The 23,951-nt window shown below is 36.1% G+C and overlaps 1 protein-coding gene across 2 annotated transcripts in view; it reads left to right on the top strand.

Moving 5' to 3' along the window:
- Positions 1-23,951, top strand: part of HMGCLL1 (3-hydroxymethyl-3-methylglutaryl-CoA lyase like 1) — an 87,873-nt gene that overhangs the window by 22,389 nt on the left and 41,533 nt on the right. For both annotated transcript variants that reach the window (XM_049819408.1, XM_049819409.1), the window contains exons 2-6: positions 993-1,061; positions 2,074-2,181; positions 7,197-7,292; positions 9,071-9,219; positions 22,379-22,442. In XM_049819408.1, the coding sequence (XP_049675365.1) occupies positions 993-1,061; positions 2,074-2,181; positions 7,197-7,292; positions 9,071-9,219; positions 22,379-22,442 (486 nt within the window). The remainder of the gene's footprint in view (positions 1-992; positions 1,062-2,073; positions 2,182-7,196; positions 7,293-9,070; positions 9,220-22,378; positions 22,443-23,951) is intronic.

Genomic DNA, 23,951 nt, shown 5'->3' on the forward strand with positions numbered 1-23,951 from the left:
GTCCGATTCTGGATTCAGTGCAATACAGAAAACAGGGCATCTCCAGTGCTCCTGGCAAGGCTGCCTGCGTCCCTCCTGTCCGCCCCTCCAGGCACGGGCAGCAGGCCCCAAGTAGGCCATTCGATGTGTTTGTAAAGACACACAGCTTTTGGGGGTCAGTCTAGGCCACTGCTCTGAACTGTTTCAGGACTTAAAGGCCCAGGTTACCTTAACTGCCACACCTGTCAACTTGATTCAATAACAGAGTAGCTAAATAATAAAAAAGGAAGTTTAATTTCCTTTGACTTTTCTGCTCTTGTTTCTCCTTCCTCCTCCTTCAGCTCCCTGTGCTCTCCTTAGCCCTTTGTCCTTACTGCTGCCTGCCTGCCTTCCTGTTACCGTCAGCCTCCTGCCTTTCCAGAGCTGCTCTTACACCTGGAAAATTCTTCTTCTTGTCTACCAGGGGCCTTCCTTGTTCTCCTTTAAATCCTTCTTTAAAACCTTCATCTTCAGGCAGAGGAATTACTTTAATCTTTAATAATCTCTTCAACATTTCTCGTCTGCTGTGTTCGTCTTGCAAATGTTTACAGAGAAGTAACTGTTCAGTTGAATTGAGAACATTCAATTAGACGTTTGGAGGACTGGATCGCTCATTGGGAAGCTTTTTGAAATGGGAATATTTTTCACTCTGTAAAACACAATGTTCATTTAGGGGTTTAGGTACATTTTTATAAAGTCGTGGCCTCAGAGGAGCTGTGGAACATGCACACAGATAACTTCTACTTTTAACTTTTATTCCCTAACTGAAGGTGTGGAACATGTTCTCACAGATTTTTAAAGGTGTATTGGGTCTGGCTGAGATGGAGTTAGTTCTCCCCATAGCAGCCCATGAGCACACTTAATGTTAGCAATATGACTTTATACCCAGAATCATCTGGGAGGACAAATACAAGCTGTACTTTGATCTTGGTGACCTTCATTGTTTTGTGGTTCAGTATTGATTTTTATTTCAGGAATCTGGACTGCCTGAGTACATAAAGATTGTAGAAGTTGGGCCAAGGGATGGATTACAAAATGAAAAGGTAATTTTTCTCCTTTTTTTTTTTTTTTGGTGTGTTTTGACAGATACTGGTGTTATTTTGATTGTGCAAAACATGTACATCCTGCTAATCATATTTCTTCCATTTTGTACTATAAATATATTTATTTCTTTTTGTATTGATAACTTTTTTGTATATTATAATAAAAGTATATAACTATTTAGCCAGATGTTAAATACTACAATTTCTTTCTATACTTAGTTACCTAGCCTTTCTGTTACTCAACTGCCATTTCTTTTTCTGGAATTTGTCTTGTCAGTCAGTAATATTCTGTCATGACATAATTGGCAAACGCCATGAAACACTGGCTATCTTTATAATATGTGTTTGTGCTACAAGTGCTACTATAGTAGGAATGGTACATTGGGTTTTGTCGTACTTTCTGCTGAACAAGCACGGAAAAAAAAAGAAATTACTCTTTTGATAATATTTGCCTGAAGAGTGGGAGGGAAGCATGAAAGATTGAAAGAGACTATGTAAAATAGGGCACATGTATCAAAACAGTCATCTGTTTCCACACAGAGCAGGATGAGCTTATGTGTATCGTTACTGATCTCAAAGATAGAAGTAGTATTAACAGAATGGAATTACTCTGCTTCAGCTGTGGAGCTTTTCTCCCCTATTTTTCTCTGGTTGGACTAATTCTGTGTTGCTGTTTCTTTTGTCGCTTCTTTGGTAGGTTGGTGTTTGGTTACTAGCTATTAGTAAGGCCAGATCTATAACCAGTTAAACAGAATTGCTTCCTCATTCTTTTGTGGTGGGCAAAAAATGGAGCAGGATCATGTATACTGCCTAGTGCTTTCCTTATGCTGTAGCTTCCTGCTGTCAGGAAAAGCTTCCTGCTGTCAGGAAACACTATAGTTACGGTACAATGTATGGGTATAGTTCATTATTTAAAAAAAAAAAAAAAATGATTATGTACTGAGAACATTTAACTTAAAAAAGTTTTGTACCACCTGAAATACTTTACTATAGTATGTCTTCATGTCCATAGGTGATAATCCCAACTGATATAAAAATTGAGTTAATCAACCGGCTTTCCAAAACAGGCCTGCCTGCAATAGAAGTGACCAGTTTTGTTTCATCCAAATGGGTGCCTCAGGTATGTAATATCATCACCATTCAGAACTGTTTCAATTTAAATGCCATTCCATGCAGTGGAGTTTTCCACTAGTATAGCCTGTATAATTATACAAGAAAATGGAACAGAAATAATGTTTATTTGTAAAATCAGATGCTGTTGGCAGACACCAGTTGTGCAGTTTTCAAGTTTTATGCTTTTATTCAGGTCAGCTGAAGTTGGGCTAATTATTAAAAAGTAGTCAAAATCAAAGAAAATTCTGAATGTGCAGAAAGCTGGTTAAATCCCTAACTCGTCAGCAGCAAGAATAGGTTGCTCCAGAAGGGAAGGACCTTCTGGTCCTGGAAGGAACTGGAAGCCAAGCATGATAACAAGGGGAGCAGAGGTTGTAGCTGTGTTGACCGAAGGGCAGTCCAACAGTCCGTGAGAGCAGAGCAAGTCTGGTGAGGGTAACCAGGACAGCCAAGAGTACACATACTCAGGTGAGTCTGCAGTGATGCGGCAGGTCCCAGCTTAAGCCGGGAAGTCAAGTCTGGGAGACATAGTCAGGATCCAATCAGTAAGGAACTTGGCTAAGCATGGGCTTGGTCGCTGCTGTGCAGCTGCAGTTTCTCAGGCAGGGAGGAAGCATAAGAGCATCTCATCTTTGGGGGAGCCTCTGCTGATCTGCTTTCCAGCTTTTATTGATGAGCTCCAAGGCTGATTGAGGCTTCCCAAGTTGCTGCCTTCCTATCAATGAGCTGGCTTTGAGTGCAGGCAGCTAAACTCCTGGGAGTTTAGCTCCAGGCCCTGCAACAGAAATGCTGGAAGTACAATTTGCCATGATTACTACATAGGGTGTGAGAAACCTTAAATATTGTGATTGCTCTCCAAACATAAATAATTTAGCAAGTGACTCTCAATTTGCCCCTTGGAGCAGGAGGGTAGGAATTTGTATGTGTCTATGTGCAAGGGACAGCAGTAAATGGGGAGTGCCACAATTGGTCACAGGATGCTGAGTGGGGATAAGAGGTGTGGGAATGATGGATCAACATCATGAGTAAAGGGCAACTGGGATACAGGATCCTGAGTGTAGACGTAATGATAAAGATTTGAGAATATGAAGCAGTTGGGATGCAGAATACTGAGTTTGACTATTCAGATGAACAGCAGTGGGGCTGATCTCTGGGGAACAATCATGGTGGAGGAGACCTCTTGGGGAAGCAACATCAATTCAGAGACCTAGAATCAGGGCAGGAAAACCTAGATGCACAGGGCTTGTGCAAATTGGGTAAACTTCTCAGGAGTGCTCCCTAGCACCAAACCAAGGGATTAGACTCCCCAGGCCTGGGGGTTGTATGGAGTGTCATGGAAACTTGACTCTCCATGAAGCCAAACACCATTTTTTAATGTCTGCTGCACTTGGTACATTTCTGTGTATCTATCCACCGTGCAGTCCTCCTTTTCCAAACACTTAACGTAAACACACACATACAAACATACATGCGCTTATGCGTTGAAGGATGCTAGTTAAGGAGAGATGTTGCAGATTCTATCCTGATTTCGAGTTTGCTCACAAAGGGGCAGTGACTTTTTGCAGTTATTAATATAGAGAAAATTCTTTACAATCAATGTTAACGTTGTACTGTGGAATGGAGGCAAAGAAAGTACTTGTGCATTTTATTTTGATCTTTATTTATGTAAACATTTAATTGTAACTAAAGAATTGGGATGGTTGACACATCATTAATATAATTTAATGTTGTTCCTACCTCTTTTCTACTCTTCTGAGAACTAACAGTCATCAATGTAAAAAAGGAAGGTAACATACCTTTTTTTCTTTTTCCCTAAATGAAATTTCATTTTCCACATTTGGAAGTGTGTTTGGGAGATCTAAATTTGGGACTTTTGTACATATAGTAGTATTTAGGCATGATAGTTATTTTGCAGATCTAGCACTCTTAGCAGCAGCCATACAGGGTTTTGATGAATCATAATAATTTTCTCATTATTTTTCCAAAATGAATTTTTACAATTGGTACAATTCAGCAGAAATCCTAGCCTTTCGGAAGTCAGCAGCAAAACTACATTGGCATTAGGAGTGCCTAGTTTTCTTCTGACATTTAACACTGCAAATTCAGGCTTAGTCCTGAAGTATAATATGTAGCTCCTGTTTTTGCAAACTTAATTATTCCCTGCAAGTAAGGAAATAAGTCAATACTTGTCTACATTATTTAAACTCATTTTCAAGAAACCACACGCTTGTTTGCACAGAAGCATTTGGTTTAGTGATGACCACACAAGTTATGTACAGAGTAAAACATGAAATTAATTCGAGAAAATACTTCCATTTTTAACATGTTTGTTGCTCATCTTCTGTCAAAACATATATAAAGTTTGTCCATTTTAAACTGAGAATACATCCTGGGCCTGAACTGTATTCCAGGCTTTCCTCTGAGAAAAATGTAGTATGATCATATTTTTTCTTATTCATGAGTTAGCAGAGCAAACTGTACAGCATTCTGAGGGACTCCTTTGGTTTATTTCAGTTCTCAGAATCGGCAGGGAAGGGTCTAAAGGAAGAATAGGGGAGGGGAAGAGAAGAGCAACAATGCAGAATTTTTTTGGTGTCAATGCAGGGGCAATGATATTGTGTCCGTTAAAAGCAACTAGGTTAAGTTTTTCCAAGTGCCATCAAATTTTGGCAGTTACAGCGACAAAGAATAATGTAGGTTTTTAAACATTAGAAGGAAAACTCTAACGCAAAGGTAGATTTTTTTTCTTTCTTGTTTAATTATTTCCTTTTCTTGTGAGCTATTAGGAGTACCAAATTTAGAACAGATTTGTCAGTTTTGGAAAAAATGAGCAATCCCTTTTTATCTTAAATTCATGTCTAATACTTTATTGTAATGGCTTAATTTGTGTTTAAAATGTTTTTTATTTAAAAGATAAGATTGTGTTGCTTTTATAGGGAGCGCAGTCTTGACTTTGTCTTTTCTTTGCTCTTTTCTTTTTTCTTTTCATAGGTCATGGGAATAGAATTCATGGTTATGTTTAGATCACTCATTCACTTATTTCTTTTTTTAGTATTTTAAAGCCCTTTTATGGTTTCCCATCCACTGTTTTGTTTGGCAGAGATTTTTTTACTGAAAAAAGCTAAAAGAAAAGTTCCACAGTAGCAAGGTGCCATATAAAACAGGATCCCACACCTATAATCTAAACAGCCAAAAATTATAAATACCTACCATTAGAAAGCTTATTTTTAAAGAAATTTGGAAAAGAAATATTTTATTACAATTTAAAAACTTATAACATGCAATATGTGTTAAAATGGAATTTTACTTACAGGAAAAATAATAATGGGACAAATGTAATACCTATAATATTATTTGGAACTGGCAGCTCTATACTGGTTGAGAAAAGTGTCATTTTGGTTTTCTAGAACATTTTAAGTCAGGCTGTAATTTTAAAGTGTGGAATTAGTTCTAGCATTTGCCATTTAATGAATCATTTGGTTTCAAACATTATTCCTTGCCATGAGAAATGTAGATACTATTTATATTAAATTAAGGAATGAAAAATTGTTCTTAAAAAACTAAGGCATTACCAAATGTTTTTTTTGTGAGGTTATCAGATATGTTAGGTGGTTACACTGATTTAGTTTATGTAGAAGCAATTACAAAAAGTTGCTTTGTGCCATCACTTGTTTCTTGATAAGAAATGAGTTGCGTCTGGCTATAGGACACTTTTCATACCATATATCCACTTCCTTATACATACATGTAGAGCTTACATTTGAGAAGGCATACATGCATTTGTCTGATTTTTTTAATCCATTCATTTTCATAGTAGGAAACCAGTTACAAGAAGATTCCAAGTTGCCAGTAATATTGTCACTTAAATCTGGTATAATTTATATCACATATTTAGAATTGTGATACTGCAAAGCTATCAATAAAGTATCTACTGAAAATAAGGAGTAATGAAAGCTTTGTAGTTCATATATCTTTTCATATGGTACAACTCAAATGACTTTTCATGAGTGTGGAAAGAATCAGAAATCCAATTTAATATTGTTTGCTTGGAAGATTTGCTTTTATGAGAGCTGATTTAAAAAGCATTTAAAATACACTATTCATTTTTTAAAACTCAAAATCTGTAAGACATGGAATATGAGGGATATGTTTTATTAACTGTATTTTTTTCAGGCATGCACACCATTAAAAAATAAACTCATTTTTTCTCCATTTCTTTCAAGAAAATGTGCTTGTCTGAGTAATCTACAGTTTATTATGTGAAAAAGTCTTTGATTCATCTCCTTGATTAGTACATGGGGTGTATTTAATCTTGAGTGAGAAAAGTATAACAGTATCTTAAAAAGGCAGAGTTTCTTTTGTGAAGGGAGACTAAGGAAAACAAGTACTTGAATAAAGTAATGGTCTTTGACCTTTGCTATAATAAAGAAGTATTTTCTTCTTTTGAAAGAAAATTCTAAGTATATTAAAAAGTTACATTATGCAGAGATTTTGCCATATTTTTAAGGATAGGCTTGTGATTAGTCTTTTCAAATATGCTGATTACAGTGTTCAGTAATTCAGGTTCACTTATGCTTAAGAAGTCACATTTATCAGAATGCTGAAGTTTTCAAGATTTGGAAGGTTTTAAAATGTCAGTTATTCTGTTAATTCCACCTATTGAGTCTACTGAGGTAAGTTTAAAAGTTGCAGTAACAGTTGATGATCAGCATGATCACAAGTCTACCAATTTATGATGCAAATTGTGATTTTACAGACACATACAAAAAGAAACACCATAGAAATCTTAGCCCCAATTCTGTATTCATATAGAACTGGAAAGCCTGCAACTCAAATACTCAAAAGTTAAGAAATCCAAAAAAAGAGTCCTAGTACAACATCAATTTAACCCCTTTGTTTTTACTCTTTTTGTATGAACTGTATGCCTAATGAAGGCAAAACCACAGTCTAAGCCCATTTCTGCTTAGCTATATAAAATCAGAAAATAACTGCTGATCAATACAAATTATTTATGTATTTTAGATGGCAGATCACAAAGAAGTAATGAGGGGCATTGAGCGGCATCCTGGAGTCCAGTATCCTGTTCTCACACCTAATCTTCAAGGTTTTCATTCTGCTGTAAGTGCCTTCATAGAAGATGTCCACAATGTCCTCTTTCATGTTTCAGACATTTTCAGTTCAGTACTATAAACTAGGTATTTAATGTTACGTAACCTGTCCTGTTAGAACTAAGCTATAGTTTTTTTAATTGAAAACTCTCAGTTTTCGTTGTGAAAAATGGGCAAATTCACAGAGTGATGTTAAACTCTCTATATTCATATTTTAATGGAAGTATTCATCAAACAGTCTTGGCAAGCTTCTATAGATAATGCTTGTGTATAAAAATTCTTTCTCCTTCTTTGACTTGTTGGTTCTAGAAAAGTTTCTGAAGAGTGTCTTCTCATTGGAAAGTAGTGAAGAAGAATGAGGAAAGAGTCATTTAAATGAGAATGCTTTATAGGAATGTATTAGACTTCTTAAATTCTACATTTCATTTTGGTAGGGTTTGAAAGTTTAAATTGTTTCAGTTCATGCAAAATAAATATTCAAAATTATAGACTCAAAGTGTTTGGAATTGCAAAAATGGACCAGTTCAGTCTTCTTAAAACATACACATTGATAGCCAAATCTTTACACTTCTTTGTTTTCTGAAAATTTTGCATGCTTCTATGCTTTTGTCTTGATATAGGACAAGTTGTATTTGGAAAGCATGCTGATTAATGGACAATTGTGGTGTAGTCTGCATATGAAATCTCTGTTAAAACAGAATCCTGTACGTAGGCGAGTTAACTATCAATAGATATACAGTGCTACAACTTTGTCTGCAATGGTAGCTTGTATGAGTTGAATTAAATCTGCTGTATCTCTATACCATATTTAGTGATACAATGAAAGGAAAACAACGCAAAAGTAGTTGTAGGTGCTGAGTTCTTTCTTGCTGCTATTTTTTTTTTCTTCCTTCTATTTGAAAGGAAATTTGTTCCCATAAGGGTTGCTGAAACTTAGATATTATCCTGCAGAAGCAGAGAGTAAAGGGAAAAGCTCCATTCTGTTTCATAGAAAAAGAGTATTATTCTCTCTGGAGAGTCAGAATTAATTAATTAGCTATTCTCCTAAGCTTAAATGTTTTCTTCTCCTATTATTTGGCTTTCAGCATTCTAGTTTGTCTCGTGTTAGTTGATAGTAATTACTGAGTACTGAGGTACTGAGTACAAGCTCAGACTAATTGCCCCTTCAGGGAAGTCACCACATTTACACATTTTCTAGACTGGTATTTGCTCTGAGACTTTTTCTCAGCAGACTCTCACATATACATTTGCCATATTATCCATATCAACTATGACACCGAGACCAGTGGAGCCCTTGATCCTTCAGTTGGCTCTAACAAAGAAATCCCTGTAGGTTATTGTTGCTGCTCTAGGCACATACAGGCACAGAGCTTTCCTAAGCATGAGAATGACTTCCTGGCATTCATGAGGAACAGGCTTTGTAGAGCGGATGGATATTTCAGAGTTGTTATATGATCTTTTCCTTTTCTGAAAAATGAATATGAGTACCAATCATTGTTATTTTCATATTTGGTTCATGTGATTTCCCACATCTTAATACATTTATCATTTATCACTTTAAAAATATGTTTACCTAATTGCAAAGAAGAGGAAGGAAATATGCCATAGTGAATGAACTCAAATCTGTTTGTATGTAATAGATTTTTTAAAAATTGGAATGAAACTTATGTTTTAGATGTGGATGATATAATGTACTTTAAAATTCTAGAATGTCATACAGAATTAAATGCTTAACCTACACTTTTAATATAGTGTTTTGCTTCTGGTTTATTGAAATGTATTTTTCAGATCGCAGCAGGAGCTACAGAAGTCTCAGTATTTGGTGCAGCATCTGAATCTTTTAGCAAAATGAATATTAATTGTTCAATTGAAGAAAGCATAGGAAAATTTGAAGAAGTTGCTAAATCTGCAAGGAATATGAATATTCCAGTGCGTGGGTAAATACAAAGATTCTTAAGTAATACAGAGTTATCGGAGTTGCTGTTACAGGTTTTTTTTTGTACCAGTAGAAAAGTATACTAGCAAATTTTTACATTTTAGATGAATTGAAATAATAGTCTTTATTGTGATTTTTTTTTTTTTTAAGATTAAATATACTTAGTAATTTTGCTCTGTGTTTTGTAACTACTAATGGTGACTAGTTTTTTCTGGAAATTGAAAAAAAAAGCAGTGTTTATAAACATACACATTCTATTATACAAATCTATTTTTATCATCACAGGTGACAGAATAAAATTTATTTTGTGCTGCTGAGAACTCATAACACTGTTGCCTTCACCTTAAAAAATACCCTGCATACTTTTATTTTATGATAGTATTGATAATGTATCACTTCATACACTGTAGAATTAAAGGTATAAAAGAGACAGAACAAATTGACTCCTAAGAAAAAAAATATTCTCGATATAAGTTATTCTGAAAACCCCAGGTGTTGAAGTGTGTGGAGTCTCTAGTCCATGAAACTCTGGAATTATCTAGCATTTATCTTTCTCTAGAGTATCTTCTTTTAAACTTGAAACAATTCTGAATGGTACTCGCCCTTGAACAATCTTTCATTTTCATTTTCTTTTGTGTTACACGGAGCTACTTATCTGAGATTATTTGTGAAGGTCCTTGTGAATGCAAAAAGGCTTACATAGGTTCAAGGAGAAACTTAGCGGTGAGATTCCTTGAGGATTATGAGTAAAGCAAACTACATCATGCTCAGAAAATACCTGGACTTGAAAACAGATGGAGGCAGATAGCTCAGAGATTAAGTGCTTGAAAACCTGTCTGGGAATAAATACTGGGATGTCTCTTTCCTCCAGAAATAGTGATGAGATAATGCTATTGCTCACTTTTTGCACAGTAGTTTGGTAGTTTGAGCATTTGTGTTGAGAAAGGGAGATCTGCCTTCTAGTTACACCTCAGCCTCAGAGGATCACAGAGTAACAGAATGGTTTAGGTTTTGAGGGACCTCTGGAGGTCATCTTGACCAACCCGAGGATTTTAACACACACACATCCAACCAAGGATAGCTCATAAATGCTTGGGTCCTTTCTCCCTAGCCTGGTTATATGTTTCAGATGGAAAATCACTGAATAGAGAAGTAAGGACTTTCACCGTATTAAGAAATCATAACTTTTAGCAGAGTTTAAATGCTCTAACTAGCTGCTAATCTGTCAGGTAGTCAGGGTTTGCCTTCCTGAGCAACTTCTCTTATACGAGGTCTGTTGTTTGAAAGTTCTCTGCCACCACTGTTTGCCACATTTTTCTGAAACTAAATTCTGAGGTGAGAACATAACTAGTAATTTGAGTTCTCCGGGAGGATTAAGCTCAGGGATGCCTGAATTTTAGGTCTCAGGTAGGTGTGGATAAGGGAATAGACAGTCAATTCAGAAAAGACAGCATGTGCATAGCAACAAACCTTAGGCACTGGTGATCATTTTTACACTAAACTTTTGTTTTCTGGTTTTCTCAGATGTGTAGGCATGTCAGGCAGTATCTTCTGTTTTATATTCCTGTATTGCACTAACAAAATTCTACCAAATGGCACAATGGAGGCAACCAAAGATCAAGAGAATCATCAAAACCTGTGCATTGTATATGTTTTTGGATAGCTATGGGTGTTAACAAATGGACTTTGCAACTGGTCCAGAAGATATAAACTGCAGGTGATGAAGAAGCCCCTGTGGTGTACTTTAGATTGATGTTGGAGTTTAAATGTTGACTTATCTGCTGTGCACTAGTTTTTACATGTTTGAGAAAGTGGCAACCTGCTGCTTTTCCTTCCACAGATTGTATGTCTAAGGCATTTGTAATATGCCAGTAGCAGTTATTCTGGCACTGATAAACTGACATGATGGAAATGACTGTTCCTGTGATAGGATTCTACAACATTCCCATACATTTGTTGTCTACTATCTGATGAACTGTGTGGCAGGGTTTTTTTCTGCACACGGAAGAATAAAATGAGAAAGCAGCAGGTTGGGAAGGCATGTACAGAGAGGAAGAAGTAGGAGGCAGAAAATGGTCAAATGGATGCAGAACACACAAAAAAAAGAAGAATATTATAACAATTAAGAATAAAAAGAAGGAAAAGAAAGCAAGGAGATGCAAAGAGAGGAGTATCAAGAACCAGGTAATGAAGCAAACAGAAAAAAACCAGCAGTACAGAGATGAAGAGAAATGAGACAATTGAACTCAGAGAAAGTACAATCAGATTATGTTTTGAAAGTGCTTACTTTGTGCATCCAATACAAAGATCTGTAATTTCACTTCAGTATGCAAACCTAGGCAAAGGTCACACAGTGCATGCAGGACAATTTTATTGAGTCTGTCATGCCAGGTGCAGTATGTTACACAATGCTTCAACAGTGAACTGCTTAATATCAGATATGCTACAAAGCGAACAGATTTGAAGTTGTGAATGAAACTGATGTAAGTTCACTTCAGCTATAGATTTCTTCCTTAAGCTTGCAGTTCTGAGAAGAGTGAATCATTCAGAAGTAGGAAGCCATTGATAGAATCATTTGATTTGTGGGAATATAACCAAGTAAAGAACCCAATTAGAGAGGATAAGTCTATTGAAGAGAAACTACATTTATGTAGTTATCTTCATCACAGGTTATTATATTGGGAACTAATTTATCCAGTGAAAATTACAGGTTGAGGCATCAGGAGATAAGATGCTAGACTAACATTTACACTTCAACAAATCAAAATTTTTAGGAGAGGACTGTCAGATATTTGTCCAGGGGGATCTAATATAACTCAATAATAAAGTAGCTAATCTGCTGAAAATCTGAATTGCAGTGTATGGAGCCTTATTTCATCAAAAAAACCTAACTGAGGTAATAATTCTGAGTATTAAAACATCCACTGAATATGGATTTCAGTATATGAAAATACTGACAAGAAAGTTTTGAGCATGCTAATAAGTTAGAAGATAAAAGAGAACTGGTTAACACAGTCTGTTTGGACTTTGAGTGCATTTTAAAAAAAATCCCTCCCGGGGAGACTTCGAAGAGGCAAAATAGTAATTAATGAGAAATAAAATGTTGCTGGGGATCAGAATCTAGACAAATACGTTTTCAAGAGAATAATTACCAAGTATTGTGATACATTGAGTCTTGTTCCTGCATGTTCATACTCATTCCGATGCACTCCTCATGGGTTGCAGAGTTAGAGGAATCTGTAAGAAGCAGACAGATTGAGACAGAATGATTGCTCGGAAATAATTAAAAAAAAAAAGGATTGTTTAGTGTCCATGTACCTCAGTACTTTCTTTTAAGCTCCAGTGTACTGTCTTCTGTTGAATAGAATTCTGAAGACCAGAAAAATAATAACAGGAGCACGAACATAGAAATGCAGAATTCAGAAGGACTTTTTTTGAATGGTAGATTTGAACACAGCTCTGGGAGGTAGACTTAAAACTTCTGCTTAGTTAAAAAATGAAAATACCCATGAAGAAGCAGCATCAGTTTTGAATGCCAAATCCAGGAAGTAAATAAATCTGTTTACGACATTTCAGCTGCTTGTGAGGGGGAGGATTATGGAAGCAGACTGTCATTTCCAACTTAATTCTAGAAGACTAAACCATAATTTTCTCTGGTACTAACACCCAACAAAAGCCTGCACTACTACTGGGAGTTCATTAGGACTTGCGTGGAAGTAGTTCATTACTTCCCAAACATTGCAGTAAATTTAGATGACTTGTGAGGTTTTACATTGTATTTAATGATATAAAGCACAGGGCTTCTCTTCCTCAATGAAAAAAGGTGTGGAAAAGATAATCAGAAAGTAAAACTTAAACAGAGATTTCATAGAAATATTCAGTGCAATCAAGGTGACTTTTTCCTGGCCATAAAATAATCAGAAAACAATTAGCTATCAAAGCCTGTGATTTATGATCTTGATTTATGATCCCATATTTAGCTGCTACTAGAGAAGCTGCTTTTAGTGACAGATAAAATAAATGGCATTTTTGTATCCCAATTCCATGCAAAATTCTCTAAATGCTGAGACAGTCAAAGTTGCTCTTTATGCCATGTTCTTTATGCTTTATATCCTGATCTCTGAGTATCACATAGATAAGTCAAGCAGGGGCAGAATCTGACAGTTTCAGAAATTGAAATTTGGGATTTTCTGTTGAATGACCTCAAACCCAGCATTTTGGAAACAAAAGGATGGGATGTTATGTAATTCATCAGCTTGACATTCAGTATTTAGAATTGATGCTCATGGTTTGACTGGTTCTTATTTAATTTCAAGGAGAAGATTAGTTTCAGGTTTTATTTTGCTGTGTGGCTTCTATTTACTGAAAATAATTATATATTGTTTACAACTATTGTTGTAACATGAGGCAAATCTGAGCATGACCACACAAGAAGTCTGAGCTTGTCATCCTAAATCTGCTTGTAGTTACTAGAGGGAAATAGGCAGCCTTCAGACTATGATTTATCGTATGTGCTTTTTAAAGTACCTGCCTTAGGATAAGATGAACTACTCTCTGGATGATCCGTCCTTTTGTCTGCAAAGGAGCTTGGGTCCTATCCTATGTTAGTCATCCTATAAGGTGGCCTATCTAAGGCATAGGCTGTAGATGATTATCTTTGATATCAGAAGTTAGAACAGATGAATCCCATAGCATAGGCTAAGGATTAGCACCTTGTAATTCATGTAAATTACAATAGATCAAAGAAATGTATTGATAGGCTTTGTACTGCAAGGTAACACAAAATGAAGCTGTGGGCTATATGGACAGAGATTTGTACTCTGCACTGAGAATCAATGTTTCGTTTTTAATCAGCCTTTTAGGGATTGGCTACCTTTAAGGAACCATGGCCAAAACCTGCAGCCCTTGCTCAAGCAAGGTCCCAGAACTACACATTTTGGCTTCTTGTAGGCTAAATATTTTGCTTATGTAATAAAAATATTAATATGCATAAATTGTATTTATATTAATTTCAGTACAGAGATTGTTTCTTTTCTAAAGCACTATTATTGTTTAAAGTGTTATTTATTTGCAGGAAATGGATAATTTTGTGCCTTGCCCTAACTCCTTATTTGTGCAGTTGAAAAATACTTCCAAAAATAATTTTAAGGGGTTCAAATTTTATTTCCTATTTTTACTGGCAATTTAGAATTTATGTAGTGAGCATAAATCATTGGCAATCCTTGAATCTTATGAAAAATGCACTCAAATAGTTGAAACTAAACTTAAAGCTTTTGCATGTCTTACTGTTGCTACAGCTGCGCTAACATTGACTCGATCATCATCCAGAAAATTTACGTTGTCAGCTGTTGCATTTAGAATCTGTAGCACAGTACGCATTTTTCTAAATGTTTACTAAATTGGTTCAAATATTTATGAAGAATTGAAATCTTGTGTATGGTCTTAGAAGTTAGACTATTTATTAGAGTCATAAAGGTGGGTTTGGTTTTTTTTTGTACATGCATAAAAACTTTACAATAACATCTGGGACACATTCTGTGAAGATACTGAGCCACATCAGTTATAAACTGTGTGGTCAGCTAATTACTACTACGCATATTTTGCATGTGAATTGACACAAAATACTGCTAGTTTCAGAGTTGCATCTTTTAATGCGTAATTCAGGTACTATTAAAAAACCCACATCTTTTTCAGTGACTAAAAATTAAGCCTAACAGCCAGGATTGATGAAAAACTGTGGCAAATGGTAATTGCAAGTGGTCACTTAGACTGTGTTTTAATTTAAATGTATTTTTAATGTACATATGAAGAAAATGTTAAGTAAATTCTAATTAAGCTAGATTCTTCTGCAAGTTCATGTATTCCAAAATTTAAAAAGACGCAGAAATAAATTGCAATTAGTACAATAGAACAGCAAGGAAGGACTTCTGTTTCCCCCTTTTCCACAAATGGTACTTCACCACCTACTTTGTGTCCTGTGACAGTGAAATAAAGTCAGACTATCTCCCTCTGAAACATTCAGTTCTGTATAGGACTGTCTTAGTCCTAGTAAAAATTAACTGGGAATATAAGAGCTGAAAGTTGTAAATTTTTTTCTCTGCCAAAACCCACTTCTCCATGACCAGCAATTAAAAGCTGTATTTATGTCCCATTCCTAAAAACTTTTAATTTGAATAGCCCTTTTGAGGCTGTTGGACTATTTGCATGTGCAAATATGAGTGTGTATGCAAATGTTTAGAGTTTCATTCAGTGTTAGAAAAACAGATGCAAATGTTTGCTGTAAAATAACTCCAGAAGCATTTCCTTACAAAGCTGCTGCTTCATAAAGCATATGTAATACACATTAATTCTAAACTGGTGTATGTCATTCCTTTGTTTATAGTCCTGTGTCTTTTAAGAATGAGCAGTATGGTGAAGTTTGCAATACATAAAAGCATATTGAAATGTATCAATATTTGGCTTATGTCTGTTTGTATAGAATTCAAATACTGGCTGATATACTTGAAATACAGCAGTATTTTTTGCTGTGACAAATAGATACCAAGTAAACAATTATATGCAACATGATTATTATTATTACCTTTTATATTATGTTATAATAAAGGTTACAGGTTATGACATATGTAATTCCTTGTTGATTATAGAAAATAATTATTGGTTTACTTTGATGCTAATACACAAGATAAGACACAAAATTGTGGACACTTAAAGAAAAAGGATTTATTTTAGTTATCTTTATCTTGTGATAGTGATATTTGGATTTATTTTGAAAAAAATACACGTGGAAGAACACATCAGTTTTATTTTAATATGCTTTATAACAAATAATTCTGGGAACTAATAAGTCTGTTTTGTTTATAAAGAAATGTCCTGATTATCTGAAACTTCTGATTATCAAGACAATCTGATCTTTATAATTCTGTTCAATAATGCTCTTTTATATTACAGTTCATCGTAAATACCTTAATTCAAGATATTTGGATGGCCTTACAATACTATATTTTGTATACCTAATTAGAAGTACTATGAGATAAACTCCAACAATTCAGTTTTGCACGATTCAGTACAGTTTAAAGCTGCGTACGTTTTATGAATACAGGCAGAAACTTTGAACTTACATTTTCTGGTATTCTGGAATACTTAGGGCTGGAGTACACATGCATTTTCACATTGCTTTAAACCCCCATTTTTAGACTACACTGTGTAGTTTAGGATAATCGCAATTATATTGATAATAAGGTGATTTATACCATTATCACTTCTGTAGATAGTAAAACAAATTTAGCACCTTTGTGTCACTAGAAGTGATCCTATATTTGAGATTATGGGAACACCAAAATGTAGATGAACATTTAATAGACTTGGAAGCATTTTAGTATGCGAATGGTAGATAAATCTACAGGGTTACACAAGCCAGCTGGTCACAGTCCCCTGGAGAAGTTTGAGAAGCCAGAGACTGCTGGGATGTGGGGACTTGGTGCATTTCTCTGAACTAGTGACAGGTTAAGAAAAGGATGTAGGAGCCATTACTAACTCTACCATTCTGGATGATTGCAGTATGTAAGAGGAGAGACTTTCCTTAGGAAGAACTTTGTACCAACTTTTACCCTTTTTTTTGTGCCTGCAGATAGAAAATATTATTAGTAGGCCAGAAGAGCTGCTTTTAAAAAAAAAAAAAAAAAAAAGAGGGATACCTATGGGAAGTAAAAATGATCCCTGTTCCTTCTTTAAGGGTAGCGTAAAATCAGACTTGAAATGTTAGTATGAAATTGTAGGGTAACAATACAATGTGTTTACTAGTATGTTACTGATTGCTCCATGGATAATTTGATACAGATATTAAAAGTTAAGTTGTTAAGTGGCCCTTCATTATAGTAACAGTTTTGTTCTGTTTTTAGAGAAGTCATTTTCTAGAACATAGTTCACAACATTATTTTCTGGGCATTCTAAAATAATAAATATTACTATATATTACTATAACAAATATTACTATGATAACAAATAATACTATATATATACACTATGTATATTATTATATATACTTTGAATAGCAGATATATATTACTTGCAACTGGGCACTAAATAAATGGAAAGATTGTTTCTTTTTTTTTTTTTTTTTTTTCCCCCCTAAATCAAATGTAGAAAAAAAATCCTGGCCTTGTTTACACATTTTGGGCTTGGCTTGGAGATTCTGTTTCTGGAAAAATCTCCTTTCGTTCTTCTTTGTATTGCCCCTCTCCTTACAGTAAAGATTGCCTGGTTTTAACAAATGGCTTCCTTTGCAAAGAGACAGAATATATCAACCTTGATATTATGAGTTCAGCAAATGATAGGCATATACATTTTAGCACGAACATCCAATAAAAATAAATACATCTGCAGTGAACATGGTAAATTATATGCAAACTTACACTATAATAATAAACAGGAAACAGCAGCATCTGAGTCTGCAACTGGCTTCTCAGGAGGCTCCATGCTTCCAGCTGTGGTAGCAGCTGTGGATCTGGCTCTGGAAGTCTTGCTGAAACAAGCTGACAAAGGGATGATTACAACATGGAGTTCAGTTTCTGCTTGGATTCATTTTCCTTTTAACACACTTTGGTTATGGAAAGTTTGCTCATTTACCCTCTTTGCGGTTTTATATCCTGCACTTCACAGTCATTGGGCTGGTGTGGTGATTATCACCATTCCTAGTGACCCTGATCGTGGGGACCTTATAGTGTCTATACTATTTGTGGAAGATTGCAATTTGGTTTTGGCTTACTGGAAGAAATTGAAAATTCTCTTCCTTCTCCCTCCCCATCCCCAGAGGCTGTTCAGCATTTTTTGTCCAAAATATTACACAGTAAAGTTGTTGGGGTTTATTTTTTTAATTGTTTTTATAGGCATAGAAAACAATTTAGGAGAAGACCAAATGATACTCACCTGCAGTGAAATCTGTAGAACATGCAGAATACTGGGTAAACTCTGCCAGGTGAACCAAGTACAGAACTTGTTTTTATCGCTTTTTATTAAAGGGAGGAATTCTGATTTCACATAACCTGAGTGAGCAAAACAGTATTTACCCATGTGTTCCTAAAGCAGCTGTATAGATACGTTCACTTATTGCAGGTCCTTTTTTCCACCTCTGGTTGCATGGGCTCTTTTTTTGATTGCACGCGAAAGATATAATTAAGCTACAAAAATGTCTGGCCTTGAATCAGCAAAGATTTAAGCACATAGTTAGAATTAAACACTTCCATTGCATAGCCTGCTTTGTGAACTCCCAGATAGTTGCTTCTGCTCTCATACTGTGGAGTGTCTCTGGTGAATATCCTGAGACCAAGATAGTCTTTTTCATTACAAAGTCTTTTTTTCTTTCAGTCCTGCCATCTTTTTAGAAAACAGCTGTATTCTCCAACTTAATTAAATCCCCAAATTAAATCCCAGTTGCCTCTGTAACTCAGTGCTCAAATTGTTCCCTCTTTTTCCCTCTGCTGCTTGTCTTCATATAAGATCTTGGTTTTTCTCCTAAGGAAAAATAGATACAGTATGCTCTTCCTTCTGTCACTCTCTTCTCCCTCCCCTAATCCTTTCTCTTTCTCGTCTGCTGTCAGAGCAGCAGGAGTTTCTTGTCTACTTGCCATCTGTACCCCTTCCACTTGCCCCAGTGACCCCATGTTCTATTCTTTCTCTTATTTCTCCCCTCCCTTATTCTCTTTCTTAACCTCTCATTGTCCTCTGGCTCTTTTCCACTGCAACATAAGCAAGCATGTGCTGTTTAAAAATTGCACCGTTGACCCTACTTGGTTCTTCATATCATATCTCATCGCCTATCTTTTCTTCATTCCTAAGCTCATTGAAGGCGCTGTTTATAATTACTGTCTGGAGACCCTCTTCTGTGATTCCCTCCTACAACTCCTACACTTTGGCTTCTGTTCCTTGCTTGCAACTGCAACAGCTCTCACCAAACTCCCTGATGACAAGATCTCAGAAACAGTAGTCTTATCCTCATTCTTCTTGAGTTGTCAGTAGTGTTTGCTGCAGTTGACCAGAATTCTTGAAACTTGTGTCTTTTGTTGCTTTCTGTGGGTCTGTCTTGTAAATTTTGTTCTTTCTAAGCAGTTCTGCAGCATGTTTCAAAGTCGTCTCCCATTTTGGAGGGGTGTGGGTGGAGGTCTTGGGGCTCTGCTTTGGCTGGATTCTCTTGTGCTTTTAATGCCTTATGGGTTATTTCATATACAAAAAAGAAAATGTAACAGCCAAACGTCTCTGTAGGTAATAGATCTACTTTCCTATTAAAACCTGTTTCCTCTCACTTAAGCTTATTGACTTGGAATCACACAAATGCAATCACAAAGCATCCCACCTGGCACTGCCTTAAGTCTAGATGTCTTAGCGAATGCTCAGACCAGACACGGGATTATCTTCCCTCTTTCACATAGACATGCATATTTTCTCCTTTCATATGCTAGGCTCCCTGTACCCCTGCTAGCTGTGCTCAGCCCTTGCCTACATCTGTTCCAGCTTGCATTACTTTTTCTACAAATGACTCAAACTGTGTCTCTTATTTCCAATAAGAATATAGCAAGACCTTGTCAAGTGGAATTCATAGCTTATGTCCTCTATTAAAAATGCTTTTCCTGATATATGTTTGGAGTGCATTTTGCTCTTTTACAGCCTCATTTTAAGCATTTCGCTTTCTTTGCTATTGCCATCAACTGTGTTCCATTTCTATTGGTCCTGTCCATTCTCCATGGAATCCCAATGCTTTATTTTGTATTGACACTACCAAGAAATTTAACGTTATCACCACATTTTATCACTTTTTATGCCAATTCATTAGATGAAAATATTAGATAAAATTCTGCCAAGCTCATCCTTGGTGACACAAACAATTCTTTCATTCTCCACAGGACTTTGTTCTCTTTCTGGTGGAAAGTTCTTTACCTGTCAAATTCTTTCAGTAATCCCTATTTTCTCCAGTTCAATATTGAATATCAGATGCCCGGATAGATTATATCTATCATATTTTCCTTGTTTAAAATGTCAGTCTAGTCACAATGGTGTAAGCATGCAGAATTCATAATCACAAACAGATTTGTACATTGTAGTAGGCAGATTCCTCAGGTCACCACATACTTTTATACCCCAGCAGGCCCAGCTGAATTATGCGAGTGCAGGCGAGTTTCTGCTCGCTGGTGTGAACCGCAGGGAGTATTCCCTTGCTCTCTAGATACCTTTTGGCCTGCTTTTACTTTTGTTTGCCCTACCCCATTCCAGATGTCATTCATGCCACATTATCACTACCAAATGCACGTCTTCTTGATCTAATGTATGTAGCTGTTAGGAACGTGTAAAGATATATGTAATTAAGGGGAATGTGCACATATGTACTGTATGTTTTGCATTTACTTTGTATTTAGTAGTGTTCTTGCTCTCTTCATAACAAGTGCTGTGGCTGATGTTGCAAAATAATTTCAGTAAAAATCTGTGTATTCGCTAGCTCTAGGCACTCTACTATTATGTAAAAAGCAATCCTCTGGGTCTGAAATTTTTCATGCTTGGTTTCATTTGAAAAACTGCATATGCATAAAAAAAATTAAGGAAATGATCCTGAATTGTTTTTGAGTTATGTGTCACTGAGAAGCAGGGCAGTGTTTAACTGTTAACAGTAGCTACTTTTTAAATCTTTAATGTAGATAAGAAAATTTAGAAATTTGAAACTTAAACACTGACATCTAAATTGGAGGTGATATTTAATGAAGTCTATGGCCAAGTTTCAAAAACCTGGTTTTCATAATGGCATACAGATAATTGAAATCATGCCTAGTAGGCATCTGGACTAAAATTATGAGCAGGATGTAATGGACCCAACCACTTTTGTGGAAACAAAATTAATTTCCATTTCTTTGTCAGGGCTAATCAAGTTCTTTTTAGGTTAAGGTTTGCTTCATTCTTACTGCTACTTCCAGTGTGCCAACACTGTACCTTCATATAAGGGATGGAATATGTTCTACATATTAAAATGTTGTAATTTTTTTCACAATTTGTTTTTGCCTGTTACTCATCCTAATTTCACATTCTGTCAATCAGTTTCTCCTTCCACTGCAAAGAAACAGTACGTCCTTTACCCTGTGGACCTTGACTACATACAAACTGGCATCTGTTCAATCCCGTTTGCATTATACAGTGTCTAGTTTTACATTATATCCTTCAGTGTTGAGGGAAAGGGAATGATGGGGGATCGATGAAGGCTCTTGTTCTTCTATTAAGCAGTTGAGCAGCCTTCCACTGGGACCGGGGCTCTGCCTGCCTCTGAATCTGTTGTAAATCCCTCTATAGCCACACTTAGTTTGATTTTTGAGTGGCTGTTTCTGGTTAGTTTAATCCTATTCCTAATCAATTTAAGATAAACAATTCGAAGTTTAATTGGAATTTCATAGCTCTTAACCGTCATTAGAAAAAGGAAATTTAAACCAAATTCTACACTAACACAGCATTAAGACTGAACAATGGCGACTTGATTGTGGCTTTCAATTTTTGTGCTTTGTGGAGCCAATGTCTGCTGAGAGACAGGGTCTGGCTTCTCGGTTTCTTCTTGTCCCAAGGCAGACTTAAACTACAGCTTGCAGTGGTGCTATAATTCTTTTGGGGCACTGGACAGAAATGCCAGTACAGAGATAGAGGGTGAAAGCTATCCCATTCACCACAATTCTAATGACTTAGGAGATGGTGGGGTTGTTATAAGTTGCTTGTGTTCATGTGTTGCTCTCTATGATCTGGGTAGCTGGCACAAGGAAGAAAATTACATCTTCCTCTGAATACCTTGTGTGGGCCAGACAAGGCAAAACTTGAGCTGGCTCTTACAACTTCAGAAGGAAATACCAAGAAAAATGGAAGTCTCCTGCAGCAGCATTAGTTTGGCAGCATTGCCAGTCCTTTAGAACTTGTGACATACACTGAGCATAAATACAGCTATAAATCTCTGTTCTGTAATTTAAAAAGAAAATTGATAAACCTGCTGTTTTCATCTAATGTAATTTTTTCATTCGAATATTTATTCTACATTCACTGGCTTAAATATGCGAAATTATATTTAACCTTTTTTATGTAACTTGGATGGATACAGGTACACATAGGTAAAACAGAAGTATCTTTCTTTGTTCTTTTTATTGTAGGTATGTGTCATGTGCATTGGGATGCCCATACGAAGGAAAAATCACACCAGCTAAAGTTGCAGAAGTAAGAGTGAACTTCTGGCTTGTCTTTTTAATGAATCAAAAATACATTTTAAAATGTCTATAAGTAATGTTCTCTACGTAGTCCTAAAAATATCTTTAACTGATAAAATTTAAGGAAAACAAACACAAAACATAGCTAATACTAAAACTGGGTGTATAACCTCACTCAACCATATGCAGTCAAGTCTAAGGAAAATAGTATGTTTTGATTGTTATCAGTCTTGAAGAAAAATATTATGTGCTATTTCCTCCAAGAAGAAGGTAAGGAAATGCTTAAGGAAATAGACTCGAGCACATATGTCAGTGGACCATGTTGTACGAGATGATTTCCAGCACAACCCCTTGCAAAGGGTATCTGCCTTTAAATCCATTTTATACTGGCGTAAGCAGACTGTGCTGTCAGCTGGTAGAGCCACTGCTACAATATTGTGCTTCTGGCGAGTGTCATGTGATTGACACATGAACCAAAACTCATCCCCAACATGATTTCCTACTACTTAACTGGCTCTACTGCTGTGGTGGAATAAGCTGCACCTTCCCTCCCCACCCCCGTTTCCCATTTAGGATAAAGGAGAAAGACAGTGTCTTAGTCCAGCCTTATTTTCCAGAAGAGAGAGAGCTGAGTGAAACGCAAGTGTTAAGTTTTGCAGGAAGGCAAAGAGGGCATGAAAGCTGAAATGGACAGTAGAGAAGAAAGCGGAGAGAATTCAAGAGGCACAAGGCAGAACACGCTGGCCTTCCTCCTGGAGAAAGCTTTGTCTTCTCTGTTACACGTAATCACCTACTTCTGGTGATCTAGCAGAATCTCCAAACCACTGGTTTTTTTCCTTTGTAGCACTAGCAGCTAGTCAACATTGGTCTGATATATTGTGTTCTGCATGTGTGGCTTTCAGGTCATGTTCTCCTGCATCATCTTCTAGTATACATTCCAGATGGAACTTGGGATAATACGTCTCCCACAGCAGCCACATATACTCACACTCTTTGAAAAAAATAACTAAATTGGAAGGTATTCAGTGTTTCTAAATTAATTGGGTTTAATATGAAGTGAAAGTTAGAAGTGACACAGCTTTAGTTAGAGCGGTGATGACAGATTCGGCTGTGCTGTTGGTAAATTGCTTACTGCAATATCGTGTTCCCCAACAGGCTTCTTTCCATGTGTTGCTTGTTTTTTAACTACTCTCCTTGCACAGAAGAGCTCCTTTTCAGTTTGCCAGTGGGAGTGCTACTTAATGTTCCAAACCTGCAAACTTCTGCTCACACAGATATTTAATTTTCTGTCTTCATCCTAATAAGTGTCATCTTGTGTAGCTGTACACCATTGTGTATGTGTTGGAGAATAAAAGCTGCCTCGCTGAAGTTACTGAGGCCCTGATGCAGCAAGCACTGATGTTTATGTAGAAGCATCTGATTAGCTGTTAATGGATTTTACATAAACACATGTACTCATCCTTTGCTGAATCAGAATTACCAAAATTACTGGCTGTGTTGCTAAAGCCTTTCAGAGAGC

The sequence above is a fragment of the Accipiter gentilis genome, chromosome 16, assembly GCF_929443795.1.
Source record: "Accipiter gentilis chromosome 16, bAccGen1.1, whole genome shotgun sequence".
Lineage (NCBI taxonomy): Eukaryota > Metazoa > Chordata > Aves > Accipitriformes > Accipitridae > Astur > Astur gentilis.